The sequence below is a fragment of the Nothobranchius furzeri genome, chromosome 15, assembly GCF_043380555.1.
Source record: "Nothobranchius furzeri strain GRZ-AD chromosome 15, NfurGRZ-RIMD1, whole genome shotgun sequence".
NCBI lineage: Eukaryota > Metazoa > Chordata > Actinopteri > Cyprinodontiformes > Nothobranchiidae > Nothobranchius > Nothobranchius furzeri.
The window spans coordinates 56,185,019-56,198,739 of record NC_091755.1 but is presented as its reverse complement, the minus strand read 5'-3'; the positions used below and the strand labels follow the sequence as shown (position 1 = coordinate 56,198,739).

Sequence of the window (13,721 nt, the reverse complement as noted above, 5' to 3'; positions counted from 1 at the left end):
CATTGCATTACATGTATCACTTGTTTTGTTTAGTTTTTCATGCAAAGGAAGTCTATGCATGACCGGAGCGTGACTCATTATCGCCACCCAGATGAAGGAAGATGTTGGTTCAGAATAAATGTCAGTTAGTCTGAAAAGCTATTCGATGACTCATAATCTGATTCAGAACATTGTAGTTTCACCAGCCTTCTGAAATTCATTTCCTCTGAACTGTGGCAGTTTAAAAATAAGCCTTCTCTAGACTTTATTTTCCCAACAAGCTCGGAGTGATGTTACTAATAAACAAAAGACTGTGCATATATTTTTCAGGTTTTTTTTTTTGGCTTGATATTAAAACAATCAAATGTTGGAACGGAACAGAATGACGATGTTGATTTTAAGCTGCTCTTGTTTGCACATTAATGAAGAGTAAATCCTATAAAACAGGTTTTGTAACGTTCAAGACTTGCATCAATACATGTTGTGATATAGTGAATAATAACAAAATGCATAATCTATGAATTATGAGTGATGTTAGATGGATACTTTGATGCCTGTTCACACATCGGCTCTGGTATCGTTTTCTGTGTTTTATCCATTTTTCTATAACATGAACTAAACGCCACGAGGGTGAGGTAACCGTAACATTCAACCAATGTCACATTTTTATCAGACCTGCTGCAGGATCATATTTAAACTGTCTGTCAGATGGTGTACGCTCATCACAAAAACTCCCTTTGGTGAATTCACCTCCTGGACCAAAATTTAGGACAATTTTAAAATGTTAAAACAGAGGAAGGCACAAAAAAGATGAACAAAGCTCTAACTTCAAACTTACTGTTGCATCAGTTGTTAAGCGATGACTGTTTTTGCTTTCTAAATAAGTTTTGAATAAAGGATTTGGAGCATCTGAAGGAGAAAATAATAAACTTGTCATGTCCTGTGCATGTCCTCCCTGTCCCTGCCATACCCCATCTCCCTGGTCTCCGGTCCCCTCAGTCTTCACTCCATTTCCGATTCCCCAGCCGCTTAGCATTATTTGAATTCTCTTTCCTTGTTTAGCTTTAGTATTTTCTTGCTTCATCTTAGTTTACGTTCTATTTTATCCTGTTCGGCTAGTCTGTGTTTGATCCTCTCTACTCTACGTATACGTTTAACATACGAAAGATCAGATCATACCTAACACAACATGCCACCCAGCTCCTGGTGCAATCTACTGTCATCTCCTGCCTCGATTACTGCAATGCCCTTCTAACTGGCCTTCCAGCCTGTACTGTGAGACCTCTTCAAATGGTCCAGAACGCAGTGGCGCGTGTGGTCTTCAATCTTCCAAAAAGAGCACACGTCACCCCTCTGTTCATTGAGCTCCATTGGCTACTGCTAGCAGCACACATCAAATTCAAATTGCTAACACTAGCATACAAAGTCCGAGATGGTACGGCTCCCATCTACCTGAATCCTCTTGCAAAGGCTTACGTCTTGGCCCGGCCGCTCCGGTCATCACAGGATCGTCGGCTAGCAGTGCCTACACCACGCTCCGGACAATCCAGACTCTTCTCATGCACCATTCCACAAATGTGGAATGACCTTCCAAGCACTACCAGAACAGGGGCTTCCTTTTCAATTTTCAAGAAACTCCTGAAGACCCTGCTCTTCAGAGAGCATCTTCTAAACTAGCACCTTCCCTGCACCCGTCCCCCTTCTCTACTGTCCACTCCTTGTTCCCTCCTCTCCAAGACTGATGTCAAGTTGTTGTTATTGTTGTTGTTATCCTCAAGGGCAACATGCCAATTATCACTTGTAAGTCGCTTTGAAAAAAAGCGTCTGCTAAATACATAAACATAAACATACTCAGTTAACTAGTCACACCCGGTCATCACTTTGGGATTTTTAATATGGCTGCCTCCTGGATTTCCTGGATTTTGGGTCCTACTACAACATCCACCAATTCCAATACAAAACTATAAACTAAAATATTCTTATATGAACAAAGTCTTTGATTCCTAATTGTCTTCGTGACAAAAATCAGTTCAACAACCCAGAGTTAATTTTTTTAAATTTCAAAACAACTTACAAAGATTTGAATGTTGGCTGGTTTTTGGCCTACGTGTTTCCACTGCATGATGTTCTGCTTTTTATAGCTCAAAGCTTTCTCCTCTGAACTGATTTTACTATCTGCAAAAAGTAAATGATTACGGAAACTGTCTCTCAAAATATTTCACCAGCCTGTGTAGTCTCTGACATGCATTCATGTAAAAGGTGGATGTTTTTGTGGGGAAAATTATTGTTGAAACTGCAGGAAAAATGACACAAAATGATGTTTTTAACATTTTTACACTATAATCCATACTTTGATTAATTCTACATCAGTCACAGTTATCACATTAGAGTAAGTAAAGCTGCACTTTTTAAGATATACTGGTATGAAAAAGTCTTACTAATATCACAGTGTTTCATTGTGAATGTCTCTTCATTCTACTGTACAAACTGAATTTCATTATTTAAAAATTAGACCAGAGTCTTTTTTAAATGTGTTTGTTTCAAATAATGAATGATAATTTGCTAACAAAAATACCGTAGCACTTTATTTATAGAGTGCTTTTAATATAAATGAGCCGCACTCGTATAGCGCCTTTCTGAGTCAGAGGACTCCAAAGTGCTTTACACTGCAGTGAATCATTAATCCATTCACACACTGATGGAGATGAGCTACAATGTAGCCACAGCTGCTCTGGGGCGCACTGACAGAGGCGAGGTCGACCACCACCAGAAAACAAGGTGGATTAAGTGTCTTGCCAAAAGACACAACAGCAGCATTCTCTGGCTGAGCTGGGATCAAACCTGCAACCTTCTAATTACTGGACAACTACCTCCTGAGCTACTGCTTCCCTCTTCCAACAATAGAAATCGTCACACAGGTCATAAAACAAAAAAGTAAAGCCAAACGAACAAGGTGGAACAGCAAGATACTGATCCACAGATTTAAAACATAAAGTTAATGTTTGTTGTCATAGTTTATGAAGAGCAGAAAGTGAATTGTGTTATCGTTGTAAAAATGTATGTTTATTTTATTCAAAATGGGAAAACAAAGTAGCTGGAAAGCCTTTTTTAAATCATCTGCAGTGATCAGATCTGGATACTAGAAGGCAAAAATCACAAAACACCAGAGGGGTTCCAGTCATTGTTCTCTCTCATCCCAATCCTCAGGTTTTTATCAGACTTGTAAAAACAAAAGGATTTTAGCACGTTCCATCTCCACTGACTACTGCACCCGACACCATTAGATCTTTTTCCTTGTTTGATTCTAATTGTTTGATCCTCTTTTTATGCTTTTAAGTCTAGACTCTTAGCTCTGCACATAAATCCCCAAGTGTGTGTGTGTGTGTGTGTGTGTGTGTGTGTGTGTGTGTGTGTGTGTGTGTGTGTGTGTGTGTGTGTGTGTGTGTGTGTGTGTGTGTGTGCAAATGGTAAACAAAGATGGTGAGGTCACGTCTGACGAAAACTGTTACTGACAGTGAAAAAAAGGAAAGGAAATAATCTGAGCTTTCAGTTATCCTTTTACATTTTATTACACTTATAAACAAAATTCCATTTGTGTGTTGTGGACATTGTCTTGAACCCTCTGAGTCCCTCCCTTTCTCCACTGGACACAGGTGAACTTTCATTTATCAAACTCAAGGAAGAGTTGAGTACATGTGGAGTGGAGTTCAGAGGGAAAAAAATCATCTGGAAGTAATGTGGAGATGACCAACTTCAGCCTTGTTGTGATGCTAGTAAGAACTTATCTTAGCTATCTTTCTGCAAGGCTATTACAAACTCTTTCTGTTAATTTCTGACTTTAATCACACCTTTTTTTACAAAGTCATGATGGATATTCAAACCACAATAAAATATTCCACCTCCTTCAAACCTTCCAGTTGGTTCTATTTTCTTGATTATGTGTGTTTTACATTTTTAACTGTTACTGTTACTTCCTGTCATTGCCTTTTCTGATGACGTCTCAACAACATAAAACAAAATCTGCTGTAAATGTAAAACTTGTTCAGCGTTTGAGAATAACATTTAAATGCTCACACTGCATCATGTGAAGCCAAGTTATGAAAGCCCATGTGATTGTGCAGTTTCTGGGATTCCAGAGTGCAACTTCAGAATTTGTACACCGGAGAAAAAGAGATTGGGTCATAGCATCCTTCATTGTAGATGAAGGTTACAAAGGGCCGTTTCCACTTCTTCTGGGAGAAGTGAGTATCAATTCAGAAAATCAGTTTATTGTTTGAAACGTGTGCAGGTAAGACAAACATTGGTTGATGGTTTTCAGGTGATCATCACTCAAGGCAAGGCCTTAAATGTTTTCCAAATACACGGCCAAGGTGTTGACGAAGATCCTCTGAATGTATTGGAAGTGGACAAAGACTCAGGAAAAATCTACAAGTTGGGCCCAGTGGACCAGGAGATGTTGAAGGTGAGAATAAATAAGGAAAACATTTCAGCAATGATCTCTGTAAAAGTTCATTTGCTGTGTTCAGGAGGCGGGAAGGGCAAAGGGTATGTACTGATCTTTGCATTTCCTCTCAGCTGACCTTTGTGGCATATAATAAAGAAACAGGAGAAACAGAGGCATGGCTGGTCATTGGTATTGACATTTTGGACACAAATGACAACGCTCCAGTTTTTGAACATCAGAAGTATGAGACTAGCACAGAAGAGTCAACATTACAAGGTGAGTCTAGCCTCAAATGTTGTTCTGATATGTTCTTCGTGATGTTAAGAAATTGCAGTTCCTTTTCCTTTTCCTAGGGACTAAAAGTGAAACAACTCTTTTCTTGTTAACAACTCTTGTTAGCAACTCTACTTGCTAACCCTAACCCTAACCAGCTTCAGAAAAAAAAAGCTTTAGGTTTGACAATTTTTTTGGCTTTTAGTTTTGCTTTATTCCTGAAGCTGTTTTCCCTGATCTGTTTTTGCCTGATGGCTTTTTTCCTGAGACCTTTTTGACCGACTATTTAGAAGTCTGATGGGTTTTTGAAGGAAGCCTGAGGATTTTTTCTTCATGGTCTGAGACCTGATGATGTCCAAAATGTAACCCATACAAATGATGTTGGATTACATTACTGTATAAATAACAAATAAAACATATTTTTTCATTTTTTCACAGCAACTTGATTATGAGGGTGACCCTGTGAGGAACATTACAGTCACTGTGGAGAATGAGATTCCTTATTTTTCATGCAAAGTGAAAAAGCGCAGCACCGTTGGGTTGTGGGAAATAGAAACTCTTAAGGATGCCACAGAGGAGATCCAGCATCCATCCAGCTGTCAACTGACAGTTTATGTGGAGGATGTGGATGAGCCTCCATTCTTCACGCCACCTGAGAAAGATATTTCTGTGCCTGAGGATGTTGAGGTGGGCCAACATTTGGAGACCTTTACTGCTAAAGATCCTGATTTTACCAGGGTGGACAGAATAAGGTAAGTCAAGGTGACCACACTGTTTTCTGTCTGTCTTTGAATTCAACAAGCCAATGTAAGAATGTCTGGTGATGTTTTCTAGATATGTAAAAGGAGAAGATCCGGCTGACTTTGTTATTGTTGATCCTGACACAGGATAAATAACCACTTCAAACATCTTAGACCGAGAATCTCCCTTTGTTAAAGACGGATTATATGTAGTCACTATCTATGCAGTTGAAAATGGTAATTATCACGTTTATATTGTCTTTTTACAAAAAACATGTGATGAGTGTGTCTGCAAACAAGGTGAGCTTCCTGTAACAGGCACAGCAACGCTCAGCATCCACATACGTGATAAGAATGACAACGCTCCATCACTGGCTGCAAGTGCTGTTGACATATGCCAAAGTGATGGAACCTCACTGGCTAATATTACAGTTTACGACCTAGATGATGACCCCAGAGCTGGGCCTTTCTGGTTCAAACTTCGTGGAGATGTCAAGGACAAATGGAAGGTTGAATCTGTGAATGGTGAGTTCTATACCAACATCTCAGCATCATCAAAACTCAGACTGTATTTGCATAAAATGACAACACAATGAAACTGAGTGGTCTTTGTGGTGTTTTGGTGAGATCATGGGTACCTCATAAAAAGACAGACAGAAATGTAACTTGCTTGTAGTCTTGAGTGTTTAGACTTAAGCAGATGTTTAAAGCACATGACTGTGCAGAAAATAGCAGGAAATTGGAGACTACTAAGAGGTGCAGCATTGCTATTGACTTTGGTGAATGTGTTTTTCCAGGCTTGTTGCAATCTAGCCACATTCTGATGGGTCATGGGGAGTGGTGTGTGGTCTTATTCCAGTGTTAAGGAGGTCTAAGATCTTTAAATTCATCCAAAATAGTACAACAAGCATCAAAGAAACATTCTGCAACGCATAATTTTTACAATGTAACCAAGTATGTTTATTTTGGATGTGAAGGGTATTCAGTCAGCCTGGTGAAGGGAAGCAATGTTTATTCTAGACATCATGAGTTGTTGCTAGAAGTGTCAGATCTTCAAGGAAAATCTGCTGTTCATAGATTATCTGTTACTGTGTGTGACTGTCGTAATGTCGCGCTGCCAAACTGCAGTCGACTAAAAGCTACCACGTCCACAATCAGAGGAGGCGCTCTGGGAATAGCTTTTTTTCTGCGTGATGCTACTTGCAGGTGGGAAAACACTGTTTAATATGATATCATGAATAGTATGAAGACAGTTTATTTTTATTGAGTTTATTTGTTTGTTTTGTTGTATATCCAGGCATGCTGCTTGCTACTTTTCTGGTGTCTTGTAAGCATCAGAAAGTGTCATTCCCAGCTGATAATCCAGAACAACATTTGATGATAAGTAACACAGAAGAACCAGGAACAGATTGTCGAGTAAGTATTTTTATTTAAAGCAACATATAGTGGCTTTAATAAATCCGAAATTCACATAACGAGTCTGTGGAGATCTTGCAGGTATCTCGGGGTCTTGTTCACGAGTGAGGGGAGGAGGGATCGGGAGATCGACAGGCGGATTGGTTCAGCGTCTGCAGTGATGCGGATGCTGAGCCGATCTGTCGTGGTGAAGAGGGAGCTGAGCCAGAAAGCCAGGCTCTCAATTTACCGGTCGATCTACGTCCCAATCCTCACCTATGGTCATGAGCTTTGAGTAACGACCGAAAGAATGAGATCACGGTTACAAGCGGCCGAAATGAGTTTCCACCGTAGGGTGGCCGGGCTCAGCCTTAGAGATAGGGTGAGGAGCTCGGACATTCAGGAGGGACTCGGAGTAGAACCGCTGCTCCTCCGGATCGAGAGGAGTCAGTTGAGGTGGTTTGGGCATCTGGTCAGGATGCCTCCTGGACGCCTCCCCGGGGAGGTGTTTCGGGCATGTTCTGCCGGCAGGAGGCCCCCGGGTTGACCCAGGACACGTTGGAGAGGTTACATCTCCAATCTGGTCCGGGAACGCCTTGGGATCCTGCCGGTGGAGCTGGTGGAGAAGGCCGGGGAGAGGACGGTCTGGAGCTCCCTAGTTGGGATGCTGCCCCCGTGACCCGGATAAGCGGAGGAAGACGACATAACTAGATGGTGAAAGAAAAGCACAACTTTCATGAACACTTTATTTTCTTTGTTTTAGTTTTGTTTGCATTGTGCAATTGCCTATTAAAGGTACGGCATGGGAAAGAGTGACAGATTTTTAATGTATTTTATGCTTAAAATGTATTTTCTTATAGGTAAAGTATTATTCATTAAAAATAGCTAATAAAGCACAGTTCTGTTCTATGTGAAGGTGCCCTTTGTGCTGATGAACAACAATAATAACAGAGAACAGAGGCCAACAGGATCTAACATCTTACCTGTTACCGTGACACCAGTAAGTGATGTTGAGTTTTTATTAATTCACTGTAGTAACTTTAAAAAGCAGATTTCTTGTTCAAAATCATTTGAAAAGGTTCTAAATCTCCAAATTATTCAGTTAAATTCATTTATATGAAACAGTAGAAACTACTGGTAGTTTTTTTTACTATTTTTGTTCAGCTTTGATAAAAGTATACCGACTGCGATGTGGTGCTCAAGGTGGTCTTTCACGCACTAAATTGTCCTCCCCCTCTTCTCAGGTAATAACTGGCTCTGTAACTAACTCTGAAGCCCCTCTCAACCATCTCAGTTATGAAGAAACAAGTTTGGAGACGACACCTTCAGCTATGGTATGACAGTGGCGCAGGAGTTAAGTGCTCACCCTGTAATTGGAGTTGCAGGTTTAAGCCCCGCTCAGTTTGTCGCTGTCATTGTGTCCTTGGGCAAGACACTTAGCCCCCCTTGCTTCCTGGGGTAGGGACTCTAGAAGGCGCTATATCAAATACAAGCCATTTACCAGACAATCAAATCAATCAAATCAAAGATACTTTATTCATCCCAGAGGGAAATTAGAGTTTCAGTACACACAAGTCAAAGATCAGACATACATGGGAAAGACACATGACAAAAATTGGGGACTGTGGTCATTCGCAACCCTGAGTCGTGCTACCTTAATAGAGATAACGGGGTTACTTGAGGATTGGTTCAGGTGGAGGGAAAAAAGGCACTTCAGAGTTACCCTCTCACCGGGAGGGCAGCTTTGCTCTGCAAAAAAACACCTCAGACAGATATGCAACAGACCAGACAATACAACATAAGTGTCCACTAGGTGGGGTGGTGAGTTGGGACTATCCCCACTTCAGTTCCTGCAGCCACGATAAGCAGTGCATATCACCTCAGTGTGGATAGGGGAGGAGCATTGAGGTTTGGAGGGTTGCAGTGACCCTAGAACGTTTCAGCGGCCTTCCCGCAGTCCCGGCCAGGCTGGGAAAGGATACAGAGTTGAGTTGCCATAGCGATGGCACATTCCACATATCTTCTGATGGGGGAGTTTTCGTTGGAGCCTTGCTGGCTCAAGGGCGCCAGATTCCGATTAGAAATTGTTTTGGGGCCAGACAGAGATAATTTCCTCTCTGTCTTACAGTTTGTTGGTCCTCAACCTCTCAAAATCCCAATAATGGGCATTAATCTATCCCAATCCGTACTGATTCGTCCACTCTCTCCTTGATGGCATCCATCTTTTGTGCCAAAGAATGAATCTCCGCCAAAGTCCCAAGCTTACGATTCATCTCGACAGTTATTTGAGTCTGTGAATTCACAGCGCGGTGTAATCCATCTCTGAGCTCCGGGATCAGGCCAATATTCCTCGACAGCTCGTTGATTTTCCGGTAAGCCAGGTAGCCTCCAAGGCCAATGAGCAGGAAACCTGACACCAACACCACGAATATCCACACGTCTTCAGAGTCCTCCACAGACAGCTGAGAAAGACAGATCAAGTTCCACTGTTCCCAGGAGTCCATGATGTGTCCAAGTGGGTCTGCCCCGGCGGGGCATCCGGGAGCCCCTTCTCCTGTTCTCATCGTACAGTATTGAATATATATTCCCTTTTTCATGGTTTGGTGTTATTATTGTGCAATTCTGACAGATAGTTTCCTGTAAATTAGGTCACATTTCTAAGTTTTTAATCATAAAATGTTTTTATTTTTTTTAAAGTTCATGGGCCAGCAGTGGAATACGTCCCAAGGAGCACCAAACAACATGATGAAACAACTGCTCATGATGGGGTATTGAATTTTAATTCTAGACCTGTCTAACTCTCATTAGTGGGTGAGTGCTAATAATGTTTTTAAACCAATTATATATCTCTGTCATTTTAAAGGACTGGTTGGAACAGAACCAACTTAGTCCAGACATTCTACTGAATTCGGCCCTGACAATAATGCTGACCAGGCTGCACGCGCAAGAGCTAAGTGATTGTGAACCTGTTGTGTTTGTTGATGGAGGATCAGAACACACCTTTGAACTGGATAGCATCTCCATCCCTGAACCATCCGCTGATTTAGACCTGGATTCCAAGTTCACTCTGCTCTCCTGAGATCACTGCCCACAGTGATTAATAATTGGTTTAAAAACATTATTAGCCCACAGTGATCACCCTGATGGTCCTAAATCGGATACCCAGACTACAGTTATATGAAATGTTCCTTAGCAACACTTTTCTTTACGAAAATAGTTTCAAGTTTTAATTTTGGGAGGTTTTTTATGAAAGATATAAAGGTTTCTGTGGTTAGTTTAAAAAGTTTGTATTTTTTACAGTTTAAATTAGAGCTTAAGAAATAAATGCTCATCATCTGAACCGCTCGTTTTTGTAACGTACATAATGAATATAGGGTGGTTTTATAGTGTTTCCACACACTTCAACACAGTAAGTTAGATATAGTACTATCAGTGTACAGTACATATAAAATACTAAGTACATGTGCATGATTATATTTTTCAGAGGTCCAATATATCTTCACTTAAAATCCCTGTTTTATTTAGTTGCTTTAAGTGTGTGTGTGTGTGTGTGTGTGTGTGTGTGTGTGTGTGTGTGTGTGTGTGTGTGTGTGTGTGTGTGTGTGTGTGTGTGTGTGGGATTAGGAATAAGGGTGGGAGATGTGGAAGGGCTCTTGGATTTTAATCTGTTGGGGAGGGGGAGGAAATAGACTGTGTGGTTATTTTTAGTCTTGTACAGCACTGAGTTGCACTCACTGTATGAAAAGCACTTTATAAATAGTTAGATTTGATTTAGACTTGAGTCTGAGATTTAGAATCTGGGGTTTCCATAAGCTGTAAGCCATCATGATCACATTATAACAAAGTCTTTAAATAGCTGGCTTTTCCATCTCATGTGTAAATTTCATCTTTTTAAGCTGAATTACTGAAATAAATGAACTTTTGCACCATATTGTAGTTTTTCCAAGTTTCACCTGTATTACTCATTACAAGCAAGGCCAGATATTTCAAGCCTTTATTTGTTGTAAATGTGATGAATATGATTTAAAGCTCATGAAAACCCAAACTTCAAAATCTCAATCAGAATATTGTGAAAAGATTCAACACTCTAGACTCAAAGTGTCACATTCTAATCAGGTAATTAATCCAAAACACATGAGAAAGGTTCCTGAGCCTTTAAATGGTCCCACTCTAAGAAAAATTACTGGAAAAAAACTTTTGCATGATTTTCTAAATTTTAGTTTCGCAAGAGGTTGTCGGTTGGTGCATTGCTGCCCTCTGCTGGCTGCTCATGATTACACACCTCTAATTCATCTGATTGAAATGGGTGATTTTTAATTATTTGATTTAATCTACAAATATTATCTAACTTGGTTATATATTATAAACTTATATTAAAAACTTGGTTTATAATGATAACCACTATAAATATGAGCTCTTAGGTGTTATAAATTGTTTAATTGCTGAACAGTGTAAAACTATATGGAATAAATGAAGCAATTCATGCTTCTAAAACACAAATGTTTGTCTTATTTATTAGTTTATTAACAATTTAAATAAATCAAAACAGTTTACAAAAACATTTCCTACCACCTAATAGGTTTCTCTTCACCACAACCTTGAAGGTAACCATCATACAACTCCCTAAGGTGGAGGATGAGCTCCTCTGTGTTTTCTCCAGTGAGAGCGGACACAGGGATGACTCTCTGGCTAACATGGCTCTTCAGGGTCTCCAGCTTCTCTCGGGCCTCTGGCAGGTCCATTTTGTTTGCTACAATGACCTGAGGCCTCTGAGAGAGACCAGGCTCGTACTGGTCCAGTTCATAACACAAGTGTTTGAGCTGAGTCCAGGGCTCTGGCACCAACAGGTCCAGAACAAAGAGGAGAAAACGACAACGCTCAATGTGGCGCAAGAAGGAGATCCCTAAGCCTCGATTTTGGTGGGCTCCTTGAATGATGCCTGGGATGTCAGCAACTGCAAACAGAAAAGGTAGAATCATAACAGCAAATGCAGCTGAAATAATTAGAATTATATGAAGAATAAAGGATCTGCATAAAGATACTTACCTGCAACCTGCTCGTGATCCCTGTACTCGACAATACCAACATGAGGATTGAGGGTTGTAAAAGGATAAGCAGCCACAGCAGGCCTGGCATTGGAGATAGCTCTCAAAAGGGAGGACTTCCCAGCATTCGGAAAGCCAACCTGAAGAAATTAAGACAAACAGCTGAGAACCCAAACACCTTTTCTGAACATCGACTCTGATCTTCCTCCTACCAGTCCAGCGTGAGCCATGGTGCGTAACTCTAGCTGCAGCACGCGCTCCTGACCTGACATACCCTGGGTCGCTGTCACTGGGGCTCGGTTCTCATTGGACAGAAAGAATCGATTCCCTTTTCCTCCAGCTCCTCCAAATACTGCCAAATACTCCTGACCGTGCTCAGCAAGGTCCACTACAGTTTCTCCCATCTCCTTAACTACAGTACCTAAAGGCACCTATGAAAACAATTCAACAAGACATCATACACTGGTCAAAGAGCAGGTTAAAGAGCAAACTTGTGGGCTTTGACTCACAGAGATGTACGTTATCCTGCCATTCCGACCATAACAATTCTTGCTGCCACCCGACTGCCCGTCCTCTCCTCTGTAAACTGGAACCACTTGTGCCAGGGATTTCTCAAACCGGTCAGCTACAAGCATAAAAACAAACAGATGGTTTTGTACACAACACCTCATATCACATTGGATTTATGCTAGGGAAACTGTGGAGCACACAAGAAGAATGAGACAGCTGGCATACCTTTTATAATGATGCTTCCTCCGTCACCTCCATTCCCTCCATCTGGGCCGCCCCATTCTTTTCGAGGTTCGCTGTGGAAGCTGCAGGCTCCTTTACCCCCTGATCCAGCCACCAGCTTCACACGCCGGTAGTCCACAAAGTGTCGGCTCTGTGATCGAGTTGGATATGACAATAAAATAATGCTTAATGTGCAGAAATATAACCACAGAAGTAACAACACCAATATGACCAAATGAAATTACTGTCCTTCACAGGTGCAGCTTTTGGGTCGAAATAAAGAAAATGTAAACACTTATAAAAGCTCTTCCATTTAAAAGATTAGATAACTGGATCAGGAAAGAAACGTGATGATAAAGAAACACCTACCAGCTTCTTTTCGGACGCCTCCTTCTTCTTCGGGTTTCCTCGGGATTTTCCGTAAAGTTGAGTGGAGGTGGAAACATCTCTAACACCTCCACCTGTGCATCTCCAAACCGCTGATACAGGTGAGCCACGTAGACCAAACGAACTCCAGATGTTATTTTTCACCTCTTGTCCAAAGCTGCGCACTAAAGACGTTTCTAACAAGAACCAACGAGGTGTTTTCACTACCGTAAACATTATACCACTAAGAACTGACGGCCTTTAAAACTAGCTAAGGTGGTGAATAATGTCACGTCCACTTTCCATATCACTAGGATCACGAAAAACAAAATGAGGTCGGTAAAATAAATGAAACATAAACCGTTAAGCAATCTTAACTTTATAGAAGATTATAACTTAAGTTACTTCAAGGCATGTGGATAAAATCACGTTCTAACGACACTACGGAAACCGCAATGGGACAATTTTCTTCTTCTTCAGTTGTTTTTTCTTCTTCTATTGCTTATGGCGGGTGGCACGCCAGCCTATATGAGTTTGCCGCCCCCAAGTGGACAAAAATGTGAAATGCACATCATGAATTATGCTAATGGTAGACAAAAGGGTTTCTAAAGCATTCTGCTACAACATCTTTACGTTAACAGAGATGTAGAAACACCAACATATTAATGTTACTTTATTTTTATAACAAATAGTAACAAAAGACAGCAGAAAAAGATCAGGCGATGCAGTCACACAGTAGATAAGTCA

The 13,721-nt window shown here is 40.9% G+C and overlaps 2 protein-coding genes across 2 annotated transcripts; one reads left to right on the top strand and one right to left on the bottom strand.

Annotated features, from left to right (window-relative positions):
• The first annotated feature begins 3,722 nt into the window (after window positions 1-3,722).
• Window positions 3,723-7,267, top strand: LOC129164782 (uncharacterized). Its single transcript, XM_070544594.1, has 4 exons — window positions 3,723-3,752; window positions 4,298-4,441; window positions 4,580-4,699; window positions 5,135-7,267. Exons 1-4 carry the CDS (start codon window positions 3,723-3,725, stop codon window positions 5,450-5,452), a joined length of 612 nt encoding a protein of 203 aa, XP_070400695.1. The 3' UTR covers window positions 5,453-7,267.
• Window positions 7,268-11,333: 4,066 nt separating this feature from the next.
• Window positions 11,334-13,452, bottom strand: mtg2 (mitochondrial ribosome-associated GTPase 2). The gene is made up of 6 exons (XM_015968317.3): window positions 12,978-13,452; window positions 12,612-12,759; window positions 12,386-12,501; window positions 12,089-12,307; window positions 11,878-12,016; window positions 11,334-11,785 (listed from the first exon to the last, which is right to left on the bottom strand). The coding sequence occupies exons 1-6, from the start codon at window positions 13,209-13,211 to the stop codon at window positions 11,397-11,399; spliced, it is 1,245 nt and encodes a 414-aa protein (XP_015823803.3). The 5' UTR covers window positions 13,212-13,452; the 3' UTR covers window positions 11,334-11,396.
• Between the last annotated feature and the right edge of the window lie 269 nt (window positions 13,453-13,721).